General features: G+C 42.9%; 1 protein-coding gene across 6 annotated transcripts; it reads right to left on the bottom strand.

The window, feature by feature from the left end:
• Positions 1–9,606: 9,606 nt before the first annotated feature.
• Positions 9,607–19,052, bottom strand: LOC127062566 (netrin receptor UNC5B-like). 6 transcript variants are annotated; one of them, XM_050991026.1, is made up of 14 exons: positions 18,895–19,052; positions 18,030–18,296; positions 17,206–17,426; positions 16,353–16,566; positions 13,307–13,633; positions 13,044–13,211; positions 12,533–12,697; positions 12,212–12,247; positions 11,779–12,049; positions 11,537–11,685; positions 10,703–11,448; positions 10,226–10,617; positions 10,042–10,143; positions 9,607–9,946 (listed from the first exon to the last, which is right to left on the bottom strand). In XM_050991026.1, exons 2-14 carry the CDS (start codon positions 18,088–18,090, stop codon positions 9,775–9,777), a joined length of 3,024 nt encoding a protein of 1,007 aa, XP_050846983.1. In that variant the 5' UTR covers positions 18,091–18,296; positions 18,895–19,052; the 3' UTR covers positions 9,607–9,774. The 6 variants fall into 6 exon arrangements, with proteins under 6 accessions (XP_050846983.1, XP_050846981.1, XP_050846980.1 ...); XM_050991024.1 differs by lacking the exon at positions 18,895–19,052 and adding an exon at positions 18,503–18,878 and having other exon boundaries at positions 18,030–18,305; XM_050991023.1 differs by lacking the exon at positions 18,895–19,052 and adding an exon at positions 18,503–18,878.
• Between the last annotated feature and the right edge of the window lie 213 nt (positions 19,053–19,265).

Raw genomic sequence — 19,265 nt, 5'->3', positions numbered from 1 at the left:
CCCAAGCGATTCGTAATTTTCTTTCGTCGGATAAAAACGACTATTCCACTTGGGTGTTCTCGCTCTGGTAATATCACGTTGGCAAACGAGTGAAAATCAACTTGGCTATACTAAAGAAATTAATTATGAATCGCTAGCAAGAGGAAGAGAAAAAAGGAAAAGAATAGAGAAAAAGAAAGAAAGAAAGTATATAAATAAAGGAATGAATAGAAAAGAGAAGAGAGAGAGAGAAAAAGAAAGAAAAGATCAGTTTGTTGCATAAACTCGTTGAATTTATACGAGAAAACTGAGAGAAACTAAAGAGAATACCTCGAGGTAATGTTTAAGACCGACGTCGTGGCAGGTTCTACAAAGTAAACGACAAATCGCTGGGTCTTCTCTCGAACGCGTGACAAGAACCTAGACAGAGATTAGCAACGAGTACCTCCATTCGCACGGGCTCGCAGCAATTTCTCGAGTCGTGCTTATTCGAAGGAGGCTAACTATCCAGTTAAGTGCAGCGAATGCAAACGAGCCAAGCTATAAAGATAACGACGAGAATTTTCTTTTTCTTTTTTTTCTTTTTTTTTTCTTTTTTTTCCCTCCCTTCAAGGTCCTTTTAACAAGTTGAAATTAGGACCAAGAAGTGTCAGCCGTGAAATTGAATTCAAGCGATTGTAAAACGTACTCTAAGCGCGCAGCCAATTAGCTCGGTAGTAAGTACTTTGCATTGTAATTACAATATATTATAACGATAGACTTTACATCGCGAGTAACACCGGAGACCCACTTCCCAATAAAACGTTTAAAATATTATGATGTTTGCGAGTTCCAACGTATTAACGATTTTCCGAGAGGAAATTACGATGTCAACGTTACGGAGAACAACGGTCGAATGAGAGTCTACCAATCATTTGTTTACATTATATACACGTTATATATAATGATTGTTTACAATCTCCGAGCTTCGAAAACGGCATACTCTCGCTTTAATGACACGTTAAAATTCACGTCGATTATTATCGAACATTTAAATGAATTTATGAATATTTTGCGATCACGATAATTATTATTTACCATTCATCATATATTTATCGCGTTCCCTTTATCCGTGAATTTCGAAAAATTTATTATCCCTCTTTCTCTTTTACCTCTAACCTCTGCACGTCACTCTCTCTCTCTCTCTCTCTCTCTCTCTCTCTCTCTCTCTCTGTCTCTGTCTCTCTCTCTCTTCCCCTTTTATTCTCTATGCGGTTAGTCGCGGTACGGATTAACGGTTACGGTTCTAGTTAGGTCGGAGCGCTCGTTCCAAAGGAAGAAGCGAGAGAAAGAGAGAAGAAGAGAGAGGAAGAGAGAGAGAGAGAGAGAGAGAGAGAGAAATCCGTGCCAGTTTAAATGCATTTGTATTTGCATTTACATCGACCCCGCCGAGCGGATAACACGGACGAGCGACCAAATTGCCACCGAGCGACGAGGCGAGCGATGAGCCGAGCGAAGCGCATCGTCTCGGTGGATTCCTCGGAAATAATGTCGTTAATAAAAGCTTTTGGCGGTTCTCTTGATCTTCTTGAAATTTAATGAACAAGTCGTCATGTACGTATGTATATTAGTACTCCACGTTGTTCGAATTGAATACTACCGTTTTAATTGAATATTACTAATTCCAAGAAAATAAAATTAAATATACCGAAGATAAATCTCTGAATTCAAATAATTTCTCTTCCTCTTTTTATCCTTCCTTTCTATAAACTTTTAACGTTATCTCCGTGAAAGAACATAAAAGAAAAAGAGGAAAAAGGAAAAAAAAGAAAAAAAAGAAAAGATTCTTTATCCTAGAAATATCCATCCATCAAAATGATATCAGCCGATTCAACGATCGTTTTACACCGCCTTAAGATCTTCGGAAAATTTCAGCCGGTTACGAGAAGCATAATTCTTTTATGGTCGCAGCCCTATCGCAAGACCTCTTTCTTGCATATTTCTCGGCACAATTTAAAGGTACGCGAAGGGTCGAACACGATAAAGGTGGAAAGCCGGCGACGTCGTTGACGGGAAGTTCATCCGAGGAGGACGTCGTCCCTCTCTTTATCACTCTCCTCTTTCTTTCTCTCTCTCCCTCTCTCTCTCTCTCTCTTTATCTATCTATCTCTCTTTCTCTCTGTGACTTCCTCGAGTCTCTAGTGGTACGAGAGACGACAACGCGACGAGGTGGCCTCGACGGGCGATCTTCAAGGTGGATCTCGCAGCGAGGGGTCTGGGTCGCGCGTTCTATCTAACGACAAGATCGACCGGCTCGATCTTCTCCTCTTCCACCTCCAACTCCACCTTCTCTTCCTTCTTTTCCTCTTCTTCGAGGTATCGATACACGCGCCACGACGTGTCTGCGTTCGAACTAACAAGAACGTTATCGAGCACCCTCTCTCTTTCTCTCTCTCTCTTTCTCTCTTTTTCTTCTGCATCCTCTTATGGAAACGCGTTCATGCGTCGACTATCGTCCTACACGTAGCGGGGGTGTGGACTCACTTTCTTTTTTTTTCCTTTTTCTTCTCCTTCTTCTCCTTCTTCTTTTTCTTTCTTTCTTTCTTTTTCCTTCTTCTTCTTTTTCCTCTTCATCTTTTTTCTCTTCTTTCCTTTCACGTCGTCGTTCGAGATTCAAGCTGGATGCGATAGCAAACCGACAACGATATCGATACCGACGGTAACAAAGCTAGCGATTTATGGTGCCGATTTATTGCCGTATTTATAGATGCTCCTTAAAGGCCCGACTTATGGGTATTCCACCAGGAAGACCTATCCGCTCGTTTAAGCTCGCTCGAAGCGATCGAGAAATTGTGATTCCTTCGAAGCGAAAAACCCGACGCGTTGATAAAGGTACTGATTTCTCGTATATCGAGCATACTCCTTCACGAGTTAGCCACTTTTACGATTCGATTCTATCGATTCTTTTTACCTTTCCCCGAATGGAATATGAGCGTGCGTGAATAAGATTTCTTGGAAATATTGTGAAATAAAAGTGTAACTGAATTTACCTATCTTTTCTGTCTTTTCTTTATCTTATTTCTATTCCTTCGAAAACATATGTCTGTATATTAAATGCAACAAGTGGTATCTGTCGTGCCTCTCTCTTTATCTTTCTCTCTCTCTTTCCCTCTCTCCCTCTCTCTCTTTCTCTTTTTCTCTCTCCTTCCTCACTTTCGAGACAATATATTTCAAAGTTTCTCCTTTCATTCGTCTTACATTTTGAAAGGGAGAAGTAAGAAAAAAGAAAGAAAGTAAGTAAGAGAGAAAGAGAGAGAGAGAAAGAGAAAAAAAGAAAGAGAAGAAAAGAAAAGGTAAGAAAATGCGTTCCTCATACATATATGTACCTATACATGTATATTTAAAGGGTTTCGCGAAACGGATCGATGCGTATATCTAGAGATACGATTTGCTTTGCGCTCTCGATTTTCGATTTGCTCTCACTCGGTATCCTCTCCTTTTGTGTATCGCACAAGCGTTGGGTTTCCATTCGACGCTTCGATTCTTCAGAAAACCGAGACTAATCTTCGTCCCTCGATGGACGGTTCTTCAACGTCACGCTCCAAAGAGGAATACAATATCGAAGCGTGGAATGGAGTTCTTTTTATTCTATCTCTTTCTCTCTCTCATTCTCTCTTTCCGTTTCTTTTTCGTTCCCTCTTTCTCTTTCGTTCTCTCTTTCTATGGATGTCTTCTCGACGATCGCTGTTGCATAACTCAACGATCCTGTTTCGAATCGTTTCGCGTTCACAGCCGGCTATTGTTTACCACGCTCTTGCATTTCCGTTTCGATCTCTCGACGAGTATCGATCGTTTCGCTTCCGTCCCACTCCTACGCGGAGGAGATATCAACTTTCAGGATCATTCGAAATTTTCGAAGGGATCTACGGTTAGCCGTAAACTCTGTAATGCTTTCGAAAGTGGTCGGAGCACGATTCTCTCTCTCTCTCTTTCTGTCTATCTGTCTATTTCTCTCTCTCTCTCTCTCTCTCTCTCTCTCTCTCTCTCCCTCTCTCTCTTTCTCTCTTATTCGAAGAGTCAAAGATCGAGCGATCTCGCGAAAGGTCGTAGACGTTTAAACTCCACGGCGGGAGTTCTCCGTCTTGCTTACCTATACGTTGTGTATGTATATGCAGAAGAAAGAGAGAAAGTCGATTTGTGGTGTGCACGAGGCGCCTCGAGTCGAGTCGAGTCGGCGCGTGCATTAAAAGCCGAAGGTGAGAGGGTAATTTGTTAATACGATAAATTGCACCACCACGGAGGAGAAGGAGGGTGCTGCCAACGACGTCGGTACTCTCACTCTTTCTTTCCCTCTTTCCCTCCCTCTCTCTCTCTCTCTCTTTCTTTCTCTTTTTCTCTGCTGCTGGAAATAAGATAGTGGGTGGCGTATCGAGAGGTTCAAAGAGAAAAAGAGAAAGATGGAAGCACAACCTTCTTCGATGAACGAAGACGGGAGTAGGGCAGACGCGAGGCAGGTAATCGTCTTTTGATTCCGCCTTAAAGTTATGGCCAACGTCGATCGTACGTCATTGCTGGTGTGCACCGAACTATCGGGTAGTCGAGGATTTATTACCGTTTCGCGGCACCAACGTACATATAGTCTCTACCGATGGCGAGGGAATACGATAAAGGTGGAAAAAAAAATAATAGGTGGTCGACTGAATGAGGAGAGAAGAGAGAAAGACTACTACCACTACAGTCTTAATAACCACGATAGTACCTTATATTTCGTGATATTCAATTTCTCGTCATCGCCGGACACGTTCATTTTCGTTTCACTCGATTATGACGTTTAATAACCACGACATTCCAAACTTTGTTTCTTTCCGATCAAAAAGTACTTTCGATTAAAATATTTAACTATTCGACTAGTAACGGACGATATAGAATTTGTATTACAACGTTTCCGTTAATTTTCCTCATAGTCTAACCCTTCGAAATTTGAGCGAACGTCAGAGACATACCTAGAACGTCGATATTTCCGTTTATATGCATTATCGAACATAGAGAGAGAGAAAGAGAGAGAGAGAGAGAGAGAGAGCCGTTCAAACGTACCAACAAAACGTACGCTTCGTGTAACGACAATATTATCTATTAGCGACGGAGATTATTGCCGATGAAATGCACGTGATGCGAGATAGTAGATCGATTGGTGGGGCCGGTCAGTTGAACGAGTACGTATCATTGAATTTATTATACGATCAGCGCGAGAGAATTCGCTTGGAGAATCGTGTCTGCGGTGACGAAGGATACCGTCGGCTATCGTTCTTGCCGTTAAGCTTCGCTTAATTAAGCCGTGGATTTAATTCAAAAGAGGGATAGAGAGAGATAGAGACAGAGTGAGAGAGAGAGAGAGAGAGAGAGAGACGCGGTACACCGCGGGCAGAGACCAATTTTCCGCGAATCGTCATTTATCGAGGCCGGTCTGCAAGAGCGTAATATGCAAATTACGCCTCTGGCATAATTCAGTCGGCGCAACGACTACGACGACTACGACGGCGCTGCGGCCTCTCCGCGCGGATTAAAGCCGGGCGTTCCCATGCAAATCGACTCCTGCTAACTTCTACGATGTCTCTCGTTGTTCCATCTCCGTTCCCCGACTCCTTTTTTTTCACTTTCTGTACCTTTCCGTTTAGAAAAAGGAAAGAAGGGAAGAGGTATAAGGTGACAGGACGAAATCGAGACATCGATATTCCTTACTCAGCGTGAATCTTCTTCTTCTTCTTCTTCTTCTTCTTCTTCTTCTCGAAAGAGAGAGAGAGAGAGAGAGAGAGAGAGAAAGAGAAAGAGTGTCTCACGGATCTTCGAGATCTCCTCGATTCGACTCGCTCCGCGTGGGTGGAAAATAATCTCTCCTTATCTCAAAGCAAATCAGAAATTAATCCGCTCTTCGTGCTAAATCTTACCGTTCATTACCGTTACACAAGTTTAACATATGCACGTTACGTCTACATATGCCTTTAATGTATAAATACGTATAGACATAGATACACTTATATATATATAATATTTTCTCGATAAATCACATAAATAAACGTTCATCTTAAATCGTTTTACAAGAATAACTTGATGTTATGTTTAATGGTACCGTTACATCCGTTTCTATCGTTAATTTAACTCGTTTAATAATCAATCAACGTTACGCATTGTTATGTAAATGACGAAAACAGGGCGGGAAATACTGTAGTACGGGCGCTCACGTGTTCGCATCTTAATTGTAGTTTACCACCAGTATCGATTTACCGTCAGCATAGAATAATGATCTCCTACTCGATTCATTTGCCCTTTCCACCCTTTCCCTTGCACCCTTTCCCACCATATCCCTTCCTCGTCTACCCTCAACTCACCATCCTCTTCAAAAGCCTATGGCAACTCTACGATTTTTGCATCGACTGTACATATGTACGTATGTACGTATGTACCTACGTAGGTACATATACGTATAAACGCGTACACGCCGTTGAAAGTTCTCGCGCGCAGGCGTTCCTACGAAACACGCGCGAAATTTACTACCTTTTAGCCGCGGATGTCGTGAGATTCCATGCGGTGAAATTGTTTCGAAACTATGCGGACGTATTTTTTTCTTTTCTTTTTTTTTTTTTTGTATTTTACTCTTTCTTTTTTCATTTCTTCTTTTTCCTCTTTTTTTTTTCTTTCTGTGCTATTATTACTATTATTATTTTAAGCAGCTTATACCCTTGCTTTCCCCTATAACGTTGTAAAAATTTTGTGCACGTAAAAAAGGAGAAAAAGAAAAGAAAGAAAGATAAAAGGGTTTCGGTAGACTCTTGCTCCTCTTGCCGCACTCGACCGTCGGTGATACCGTTTCACGAACGGAATTTTCGTGCCGATCAAACTTTTCGCACGATCGATTATATACATATATACGTATGTACGTACATGAGGGTACAACTAGAGAGACAAAATATTTTTTTTGTATTTTTACGATCGTTATCGTTATGACGTCACGCCAGACAGATAACGTACCCGGTCGAAGAAAAAAAAAAAAGAAAGAAAAAATATATAAATAAATGACGAAAATGTATAAGAGAGAGAGAAAGAGAGAGAGAGAAAGAGAGAGAAGAAAAAGTAATCGAAAATCGTTCGTGTGACGTTACTCGCGAGACGTAAAGATGGATAAAGGATCGTTGGTTATATGGACCGTTCACGTGGCCGTACTTTCTAATGAAAAATCGTACCAGGCAAATTAATCGAGGAGGGAGGAGAGAAAGAGAGCCATAAAAATATCGTCGAACGAATATCGACGTTCTAGATGCGCCGACATTATTGATGGAAGCATTCCATCTCGCTAAGGTCTTTCCAAAAATTCACTCCCCGCTATTCGCGATTGAATTTCGATAGTGTGATAGAGAGAGCTCGAGTAGCATAGCCCGATAAGATCCTTTTGCTTGTTCCACATCCTTCACAATCTTTCTTACCTTACCGCAAGCGTAAACGAAAAGTTTTCCCCTTCGGAAACTGTTTCACATTTTTCTTCAAATATCCACCTATCTCTTTCTCTCCTTTATTTCGAATAAAACTTATTATTCAAAAAAAAAAAACGATCAGTGGGTAACTGTGTTATTTCCTTTTTTATCATTAATTTATTTCTCAATTGCTCTCTTTCTCTCTCTCTCTCTTTCCCTCTCTGTTTGTCCATTTGTCTCGTGAAGAGAGATTTAATTAAAATTTGTTATTCCGATGATACTGAAAGAACGAATGAAAATCATTATTCTATCTATCGCATCTAATACTTGTTGAGAACGGAATTATCAAAGAAGAAGATTATATTGTATTAGAATTTCGGCATGATTTTCTTCATCCTTTCTTGATATTTCTCTCGATGGAGAATCGGATTTGTAATAAAGCAATCGGCAAGTGCGATGTACGGCATTCGAGTGTGGACGTTTTGTACGCACCATGAACAAGGAGGGTCGACAAACGTTAGTAACGCGCTCGATTCGCTTGTGCGTGACCCGGAACGTACACACTCGCCGCGTTAACGGAAACGCCGGGACGCAATCTGATTGGCCGATCCTTCCCGTAATTGCCTGTAGATCCCAATCGCGATTAGTCGGGAAATTAATACGGCCCTGGGCCTGCGATTTATGCGACTCTGTCGCGGATTATGCATATACGATTCTCTCTCCCTCTCTCTTTCCCTCTGTCCGTCTCTGTGTTTCCCTATTCCCAATTCTATTTCTGTCTCTCTCCTTCTCCAACCCTTCCGTCCGTCCATTCGATGTAAACTCTACGAGGCGCGTCGTTAACGTGACACTTTTGAACGATCGTTCTGACGTTTATAGTTCTCGCTTCTGACTATGAATACGTCGTACGAAATCCCGGTTAAAGATGGTAGAATCACTGAAATATAAAACGACTTTGAGACCGAACTAACGAAATGTAATTAACCAAGCAACGACCGGCAATAATCTAAATCGGTAATAGGAGAGTGAGTCGGAGAAGTTCGTTATCATTCAATTTATTGAACAGCCACGTCGGTTACTTAATCATTTTGACGACGAATGTCACTCAAAACTTGAAGATTCGTGTTTCCTTTTAGACGGATCATCCCGCAGAGAAACGAACGAACGGAGAAACTATCTCTAGCACGGAGAGCGAGGTCTTCTCGCGGCTAAAGATCATGACCCCTAGGACTGAAACAAAGCGAGTCTGTTATTAGTTCTGACATGGAGCGGGTCTAACGATAGGAAACGTCGGACGATCGATCTCTTGTAAGGCAGTCATCGACGAGAATACTCGTCGAGGGAATGAGTTTTATTAAACGAGTTAATCCTACGAATAGCGTTGGTCGATGGTCGAGTAACAACGATCAATGAAAGCTTTCCGAGGCGATTTGTAAAAGCTATGGAAATGGAGAAACATCGGTGGTAGTTGGTGTTAAAGGGTGCCGGCCGGTGACCATTACCAATGAGCGACCCCGGCGACGTGGGTCAACAGGCATTGTCCGGTGGAATTACCAGCAACGGGTTCCTGTGATTAAATGCCGCTGCACCCTACCTTCCCCTTTCCCCTACCACCCGTCCCCCGCGAAGAGGATTCAGAGTGGCAGAATGGAAATAGGAGAGGGAGAGGAAGAGGGACAAGGAATTCGTAGATACCTATTGGAGGAACGTAGGTCTGCCATTCGTACTTGCATACCTATACCTCCTCGAACCCTCCTTCCCGACCCTTTGCGACTATGTGGAGACGGATAATGCCCATTGTTTCGAGCATCCTACGCATCCTTGGTCCAGGACGCAATGCCTAGGAGCCTTCCTTGAATGCTTCCTCTCTCCTTGATGGAGGATATCTCCAAATGGTACCTAAATACCAGCCTAAATGCAAGCTCGACCGGTTTCCGAGTTGAACTCCCCTAAACCATGGACTAACAGTTACTCGCGGTTCTGCATTCAGGTGCAAATTGGGCACATGGGACTATGAATGTCATTTGCAACTTCCGATCTTCCTCTCTCGGCACGTTACCACGTCGTCGCTTGTGGCCTAACGCTTTCCTCGTCTTCGACAGCGATTGAAAAACTGTCCTTTTCATTTAGGATTTAACTTGAAAAAGGAATCAAGAGTAATGATTCTCGTGAAAGATTTGCTGCAAACCAACTTTATGTACAAATACAATCACCGTCTATACAACTTTGCTCTACATCGACAATCTCATAATAATTGATTTTTTTTTTCTTTTTATTATTTCGTCTTATTTACAAAGATAACATGACTTTTAAATGATGTCTCTTTCAACGGCAGTGACTTTCGATATTTTTAGATCCAAGGTCCTAGTCGACTTTCGAGAACGCTGGCCGCGTCTACGCGACCCATCAGTCTTAAATGGTTCAAAAGATCTGCTAGGGCAGTGGCTTCGCGATGTCTGGCCTCCCATAGATCCAAAATATGTTCGGTTGGACTCGCTTTTGTTGCGAAATAGTCGACGTACCTACAATGAAATTTCGATCGATTCGTCAACATAAAAAGTAACATTGTGATTGATCGGCGACTAATACGAGCGAGATAAAGGTCCTTTCGTCTCACCGATCGACTTGTAATCTTTGAGCCAACATTCTCCAATCGTTGCCACGAGCGCTAGGAGGATCCAAACATTGACAAAGTTGTTTTCTCAACGTCTTTGAAAACCTATGGATAAAAAGGAAAAAAAAAACAAATGATCAAATTCTAAAAATCTATAACTCGATACGATGTGAATAAGAAACGATACCTGAAGGGTCTCGATACTACAGATTCCGTAGATCTCGTTGAATTTTTTCCACGCAAAATAATAGAAGACTCCACCTTCCCGTTAGTCTTTTTCGCAAGGATGTTACCTCTCTTTGCTAGATCAAGATCGATTCTCAAGAGCAAACCTTGATCCTCGAATCCGCGTTGGCATGCCCTGAATTCAAAACTGAGTCTGATGTCGCCGACGATCTTTTCGATTCTAAAGGAAAGACAAATGCTAGATCTCGAGGACGACCATATTCGACGGTATGGCACTTCTTGACGCTCGGCAAAACCGCTTTCTCTATCCTCGAGATCGACTCGAAGCGAAGTACCACTCGCTCGAAATCCGAGAGTACTGTGATCGATGTGCGTCCCACCAAGACGGTGTTCCTGTCGAGAGATCGATAACGACGTGCTATTTTCCCTCGAAAAAATATATGAAACTATTACGGTCGAAAGGAAAAATAATGCTTACTCGTTCGGCTACAAGCTTGAGAGTTGCTTTGGTGTCCTCCAGTATATGACATCTAACGCGATCACGTTCACGTGAAACGAAAACTGCCACGCAAAGACGTTTCACGGCTAACCCGGGTGCTACCATAGAATTTTCACCAGCCACAGCGTATGCGCAAGGTGTCTCCGTTACGAGAAACACACCGGCATGATCGAGTTGAGCGAATGGTTGTCCAGGTAAATTGGTTGGTTCACCACCGAGGGTTAAAATCTTACGCCAAACTGTGCTGGAAGGAGAGAGGCTGGTATTCGTCGAAGAGTTTGAGGAGTTAGTCGAACGAGTTTCAAGGTCGATGTCCGTGGACCAAAGACTCAACTCCCAGTTTCCAGTTCTGAGTTCAGCACAGTGTTCAAACTGCAAAATCACTGGTTTCAAGATATCAACGTTGGAGGGACCACACGCGATCACAGCTGATAGCAAAGTTAATCCAGGTGGTAACTTTGGCCTCAGGGAGTCTTCACCTAACACGGCAAGGTGTAAACTGTGACGTCGGCCCCGTGGAACTGCACCTTCGGGAATCGACATGGAGACACTAACTTCCGGAACCACCAAAAGTGCACCCTGTTCGTCCACGTTAGCTCTGACCACAAAACCGGTCGAACGTTCGTCGTCGATCGACGATCTCTCCTCCTCGTCTGGTCTATCGTCGTCTTCCTGCTCGTTCTCATCTTCGTTTGTACTCTCCGAATTCACCTGGCACGTTGAGCCTAATTAAAATAAAAACACATATCTCATAGATACTTACGTTGTTACGTATCTCACGATGCAAATTATAATGAAACTGAGATATATTACGAGACGATCGGACCTCCTCGTTGTCGGACAAACCTCGTCCTCTCTGAGAGTTTCTACAGGAGGACCTGGTGACCGAGGAACTGGGTGATGCTCTGGTTGTCGATGGAAGCGACAATTGTGGCACGTCGTAATGATGTTCCGAGCAGGATCTATCGATATCGTCTTTTGTTATATTCAATGAAGGAAGGAAGGAAGGAAGGAAAGATGATCAAGGAGATCGTCCTGGAAGAAAGGGCTTTTACCTGGGCAATCTAGAAGCGTTCGATTCGTCGATGACGTGCTCGAGACGTTTGTCCACCGTCAAAGCGGTTCGATCGGTCTTCGAGACAACGGATTTTGCGAGATCAACCGGTCGGCGAAAGTCCAATCTCGCTACGCTATAAAGAGCTTCTATTCTCTCTTTACGGCGCATCAAGCGAACCATGAAGATCGTGGTTAAAGCTAAGATTATTGCCGCGAGACTGAGCGTTATCCATAAGGCTAGGATGTTCCTGTGATCGACCGCTCTCGTTGCTGCAATAAACATTTTTCGAAGATTCGATTACGCGAAAAGCGACTTCACGGTAAAAGGAAAAGAACGATTCTTTTGTTTTTTCTTTTCTTTTTTTCCTTTTCTTTTTTTCATTCTTCCTTTCTGTTTATTTCTTTTTTTTTGCACAATACGATTTTATTTACCTTCTTTAAAGACTCTAGGGCCGTCGTGTCCAAGCGCTGCATGTAAGAAGGTAAAGGAAGAGACTATTATCAGCGGAGCTGTTAAACGTTGCAAAGAGAAAAAATTATTGACGCGTCACTGAAATCTCGTTAGCTTCTTCTCACGACTAGGAACTATGTAGGATACTGCAGAAATCGCTGTCACGAAGCAAAATCGTGAAAGGTTGCTCGAGTGTAAAAGAACAATGAGGAAGAGAAGAAGAGAAGATGAAAGAATGAGAGAGAGAGAGAGAGAGAGAGAGAGAGAGAGAGAGAAGTGGGTAAAACTCAGTTGGAACTCACCGTTACATCGGTCCGTGGTACAGGATTCGACGATGACGTCCTTGCCTTGACAGGGCCGACCGCTATCGCTCGGCGGGGGGTCGTTGCAGGATCTCCTCCTTACTCTCGAACAATCGGGACCGCATGCAGACCACGAGGACCAGCTTGACCATCTGCCATCGACCGCTTCGAGTAACGGGTGAAACGAAAAGTCTCGATTAGGAGGTCGAACGCGTCGAGATCATCGGATTTGCGGGCGCGAAAGAAGAGAAAAAAAGAAAGAGGGAGAGAGAGAGAGAGAGAGAGAAAGCATCTGTGCAATTCTCGTCAAAGTGAGAGATGAAGGGAACCTAACGAAATGGAATAGAAGGGTCTTTCTTCTTGCTTTAACGTGCAACTCACGTAGAAACTCTCGGAATAGAATTCCCGCTGATTTTACTTTCGTCATTTAGATATACCAAGGAACTACGCTTAATGTCATTGCGGTCGGTGCAATTTATTAAGTACCGAAATTTCTCGCCTCGTCACCTACCAGGACAAGAGGGATTGCATTCGAATCTTTGCGTCGCTGGTCCAGGACAGGCCTGTCCGCCATTGATGGCTGCCGGATTCGTACAGGTTCTCGTTCTCTTTTGCACACCTCTGCCGCATCTCGTGCTACATTCGGACCAACCAGACCACGAGGACCATCCTCCGTTAACTGAGTAGAACACGATAGAAAGAAATTAACGCAAATAAAACTTTGCTGATTAAAAACGATATTATCAAATCTATCTACCCATCGAATTCACCCACCATATATCGTAAGTACCGCAGGTTCGCTTACTCTACGTGCTGCTAGATTCTCAGCAACGCACGAGTAATTTCCCTGATGTCTGAGCTCAGACTCTCCAAGGCGTAAATATCCTTCAGCAGTCTGCACGAAACTGGCCGGTGACACTTCGTTGGGACTCGTGTCGGATGTCAAAGCTGAACTCGAGATCGTCTCGAAAGGTAGCCCGTTTCTCAGCCAATAGACTTTGGGCGGTGGCACTCCCAAGGGCGGTGTACATCGTAATTCCGCATTGCGACCGGCTTCGACGGACAACGAGTATGGCGGCGATAGGAAATGTTTCTTCAGGTCTGCATCGAGAGATATCCCGCGGGCTCTTTTAATATTTGTTAAAAATGAGAACTGCGGGAGCTCGATGCAACTGAATGACAAGGATCGAGAGATAGATAGAGAGAAAGAGAGAGAGAGAGAGAGAGAGAGAGAGAGAGGAAAGGATAGAAGAGGGTGAGTCGAGGAAAGAGAGGGGCACTTTGCGATATTAGGGCGTGCGTATAAATGCAAAAGGGCTTTCATAGACTAGTTGAAAACTCTCTCCTCTCCCTTCCTCATTGCTATATATAGGTTGGAAAGGCAGAGAAAGATTTGTACGAGTTGCGTGTGTACCGGTGGCCATTCGTTCGGCGAGCTATACCACTGCTATGGTATTATTTGCCGTACCTGAGGCCGTTAGCGAATAGGGAGCACTGAGGAGGGACTGCCACGATGGGTATTCATATTCGTTCTCGTCGAGAACGTGAACGAGCCCGTTCTCGACTCTCGCGTACATACGGTAGTTACTTTTTTGCTTGGTTAAACCTGGCAAAATTTTTCATAAACTCGGGACACGTCCACTTTTTTCCATTCTTTTTTCTCTTTCTTTTTTTCTTCCCTTTTCTTTCTATTCTTTCTTTTATCTTATTATTCTTTATTAATACGAGAAAAATAATCGAAAAGAAATATTTTTTTCACGTGATGATTAATTAATGCCTCTCACGGTCTTATTTAAACGTAGTATAACGACAGAACAAATCGACGATGTACGTACGTACTCTTCTGTCGTTACCCTCGTTACGTGTGTACTCGATTTCGAAAGCAAGCGCGCTTTCTATTTGCCAGCAAACAATGATTTCATTTCCTGCATCCCGATACGTGCATGCGTATATTTGAGCGATCCGCAGAATATCTAATGAAACATTTAAACCAGAAAAATTAATCATTTTTCTTTTACTCAAATTTCCGAATATGATCGTCGTTGAAACTTTGTTTTGTCTCTGTTAAAGGAAACGAAGTGTATAATAAAAGAAAAAAAAGAATAAAAAATAGTGAAAAAGAGAGACAGAGTGAGAGAGAGAGAGAGAGAGAGAGAGAGAGAGAGAAAGAGAGTGGAGCATCCAATCGCGTTGGTTTTTTGCATCCAACAGCAGACATTCGTAGTCGATCGCTATGCCAAACACTTCTGTTTCATTTGCGATGGAATATCGATTAGATTTTGGGGGCCGGTTTATTCGTCACCGAATATCAAATGAAAACACAACGGAGCATGGACAAGTCCCTCTTGTTCCCTTCCTCTCTATCACGATCTCTACCCCGTCCTCACGGATAGGCCGTCACCTCGACTGACCCTCGCTCGAAGAGAGAAGCTTACTAGAGAGAGAGAATGAATTTCGTGTCTGGTATCTCGAAAATCCCTGCACGCGGGAATCGGCACACGCTAATCGAGTTAATGAAGTTACGTTTTATCGATGAATCGAGACACTAGTTGCTACCCTACGATTTCCCACAGCACGGATGACTTTCTCATTTTTTCATCTCTCTCTCTCTCTCTCTCTTTCTTTCTTTCTTTTCGTTCTACATATTGAAAGTCAATATTGACTTTTTTCTTTGTCTCTTGTTTTTACAATATTTAACGTTAATCGTATCATATATCGGAGAGAAGACTTCGATGACGTCAGAAATGAAGCGTCAGCATATTCCCTTTCAGCGAGTGAGTTAACGAGACTTAAACTGAAAGAGTTAAGTGAAAGAGGTGAAAATATAATCTAACTTCATTTGCGCACATTTAGACACGAACGTGGAAAGTTATAACGGCGTTTAGTACTTTGCACTCTGAAAGTGTACCTACTTTTCGAGGCTGTGCTGTGGTGTTCACCCTAATTTTGTAACGTTGTTCCATCTCTCTTTCTCTCTCCCTCTTTTTCTGGGAGATAAAAAAGAAAGGAAATTTGATGCAAAAGTTTTTTTTTTTTCAAATAAATTTGTTCCAACAGGAAGAAAAGGTTCTTCTTTCTCGGGTATCTCGATGAGTCTAGCCAGGACGACGAGAAACGTTAAGATGAAAACGATGATAGTCTCTAGTACTTACGTACAATAAAATGCACACGCACAGGCACACGAGGAAAACCATTGGAAGGAAATGAACGGTGGAAGAAAATATGAAAGAACCAGTGAGTTCTAGTAATATCACCTGCCCCGCGGTGGCATTCGTTCGCGTTCAAGAAGGGCGTGCATTAAAGGCGTGCTTTAAAAGTACACTCCAGGCATTGCCGAGCTTTTATTTTAAGAGGTTAAAATCTTCTACAATGCCTTTTCATTTCTCGAAACAATAACGTTCTCTCTTGTGCGATATTCCGCAAGAAACATTTAATTATCACCGTCGGTATATTCGATTTCGTAAAAATAGAATTGTACTGCTTGACGTTTATATTATACTGTCTTTTTGTTTTCTTTCTTTCTTTCTTTTCTTCTTTTTCTTTTTTATAGATCCACTGGAAGATTAAAAAAGAAAGATAAAGAAAGACAAAGAAGAGAACTCGAGTATTCCGTTCGAAGGTAGTTGTAATGGTGGTAGTAAGAAACGTGGAACAACCAGAGTCTGCCAGTTGCAAAGTGAACATCCATGATGGATCGAAAAGGAGGAAGAAGAAGAAGGAGAAGAAGAAGAAGAAGAACAGACGGTGAGAAAGAGAAGGAGAAGAAGAGAGAGAGAGAGAGAGAGAGAGAGAGAGAGAAGAGAGGGTTCCCTCTACTTACAGGCGACCTCAACCGTGGCGGACTGCCCTTTAATCTGACCTGATCCCGACCAAGCGACGCACTCGCACTTGAACTTCTTCGATCCAAAGTACTCCTCGACCTCGTTCCTCGTCACGTTCAACTCAACCTCGACGACCCTCGTTCCGGTACGAGGGTCTACAAAATCCTGCTGCTGCGAGTGCGGTGCCCGTTCGCCGTTGCAACGAAAGTACACCTGCAAAAACGCAACCGGAAGGGAATGCGAGTAAGTACTTAATTCCCTCGAAACGTAAGAAACTATGCCTATTTTCTTTCGTCGCAGCCCGAAACAATTTTCTACCCTTCGCGACTTCTTTTTTTCTTTTCTTTTTTTGGTCCATTTTTCACTTCTTTTTCTTTTTTCTTTCTTTTCTTTTTCCCTCTTACACGCGAATAATTACTCTGGAATCTCGGAAGATCTTACTTTTTCTTTTTCTTTTTTTTTTTCTTTTTTTCTTTTCCTCTCTCCTCCTTTCGCACACAGGTCAGCTGTGTAAAGCTTGATATTTAGATCAACCTGCGATTCTATACTACCTTAGCTTTGCAAAAACTTTTTTTCGGGTCACTCGACGTTACTCTTTACTCTTCAAGAGGACTTCTTTCTCAATGAGAAATGGAACGCGAGGATTCGATTTGACTGACGAAAGCTTTCCTTCTCGAGATATACTCGTCTCGTATGAAAATGAAGAGGACTTAACGAGTACGCTTGATAAATTATAAATAAGACATTTCTCTTGAGATTACATAGGTCTGTGTATATCTATGGCGTTTAAGAATGGCCGACGGTAAAGAGTACTTTTTTAAAGCTCGCGGCGAAGCGTCAGGAAAATATTACTTCAAGAGCATGAGCAGCTCGGCAATGAAGAGTGGCCGGTTTCCCTTTGACGACGAAAGAACGAACAGGTTCGACCAAGAAGATCGGTAGCGGGCCTCCGGCGATAAAATCGGTGTCGCTTGATATCGTAGCGGTCTCGTAGTCGTCATAATCATCACCGTAATCATCGACTGGATAATTTTCGTCATCTTCTTCTTCCGCGTCTCCCTCCTCTTTCGTACCTACGAGAGAAGAAGAAGAAGAAAAAAAAAAGGAATTCACGCTGTGTCAAAAGAGTGAAAAGAAAAAAAGAAAATATATCGATCGAACACGAAACACGTTAACGATAGATTCGTGATAACTAGAATTATATCCACGGTGATTCGTGTTTTCTCACGTTATTATACTTGTGTAATCTCCCTGACGATATCACGATACCGAACGAGTCCTTTTAACGAGGGATATAAAATGCGTACTGGCTTTACTTCGGAAACTTTCATTCTACGTCCGATCGTTTATCGTCGTGAATACGCGATGTTACTCGTATTCTTTGTTGAATGGGGAGGAATAAAATAGCCCGCTTAGAGGTAGTAATCTCGATATTGTGCACGGACCCTATCCTTGGCTTTCGCCTTATACAGGATCTCCTTTTCTTTCGACCTAAGAAACGATTTTTGTCTCTTTCAGAATTTATCGAGGAAATAAAGAGAAAAGGGGAAAAAATAAATAAGGAGGGGGGAAAACGAAGAAAGAAAAAGAGATATGGGTCTCGTGATCGTTAAATAAAGTAGATCGAAATTAAAGTTCGCAGAACGAATCGATTTTCGATAAACAAAGTTTCTTACTTTCCAACGTGCTCGACAGACGAAGTAACGCCAAGAGCAGTATGCTGATCCTTAACTCCATCCTCGACTCACATTTCACTTAACTTTCCACCCCAAAGTCGTCACGCTCTACGGATTACATGCGTCCTCCAATCGAATACGCGTGTCTCCGGCGTACTCCGGAGTTTCCTCGCGTTCGTTCACCCGTCATATTCGTCGACTACGTTAAAATCTGATTTCTCTCGATCGCACGATCCAGGAATCGGTGAACTTTTTTCGTCGGTTCTCCTGAAAAACCTTCGATCACCATCTTTAGATCGACGAGGCGCGACGATCCACGTTCTCTTTTTAGAGTCGATCAGAGAATATTTCAAAAAAAAAAAAAAAAAGAAAAAAGAAGAGAAACAGAAAAGAGAAAGACAAAAGCGAATGATAAATTTCAAGGAGAAGTAGAAAACTAAGAAAGACGAAGCTCGCTCGAGGGAGGAAATTACATGACTAACTCAAAGTGGAATCGTTAATAGCACTCGAGTCGGCACTTCCACTCCTAACGGGGACCTAGCACCTAGAAGGAGGGAGGATAATGACACGTGACCGTTTTTAAAAAGTAAAAAGGGGTTCGTCCTTTCGACGCTTCGCAGCAGGGTGAAAATAAAAAAGAAAGAAAGAGAAAAAAGAGAGAGAGAGAGAACCGAAGAGCGTGAGAGAATGAGTGGAAGGGGAAAGGGAATAGCGTTCGAACGTAGGTATCGTGAACGAAGGAAAGACGAGGGATTCGTAAAAGGGAGGGTTGGTTGCGACACGATGCTCGCGGGTCGGCACGCGCTGGACGACTGAACTTGCCGACGTGCGCGCACCTCTATATATACATATATACACGTCTCACTTCGATACCAACGCTCTTCTTCATCCCCTTGTCGTCGAGGGTGGTAGTGTTGCCGGTGTTGCTGCTACTACTGCTGCCACTGCTGCTGCCGCCGTTGCTGCTGCTGCTGCTTTTAGGTGGTGGTAGTAATGGTAGATGTTGGTGGTGGTGGTGGTGGTAGTGATGCTTGAGAATGGAGGTGGTTGGTGGTGGTAACCGTGCCGCCAGCGGAGGCTGCGCTTTCTTCCGCGAATACCGTCTCTCCTTCCGGGAAAAGGGAAAGGGATAGAGAAAAGGGACGATCGTAGGAAGCGAGATGACACGCGATATTCTCTCGCGAAACGCGTTCTCGCCTCTTTCTTCTCTTCTTTAAGATTTCTCTCGAGATTTTT

The sequence above is a fragment of the Vespula vulgaris genome, chromosome 3, assembly GCF_905475345.1.
Source record: "Vespula vulgaris chromosome 3, iyVesVulg1.1, whole genome shotgun sequence".
NCBI classification, from domain to species: Eukaryota; Metazoa; Arthropoda; class Insecta; order Hymenoptera; family Vespidae; genus Vespula; species Vespula vulgaris.
The sequence above is the reverse complement of the archived record's forward strand: the minus strand, read 5'-3'. Positions and strand labels throughout refer to the sequence as shown.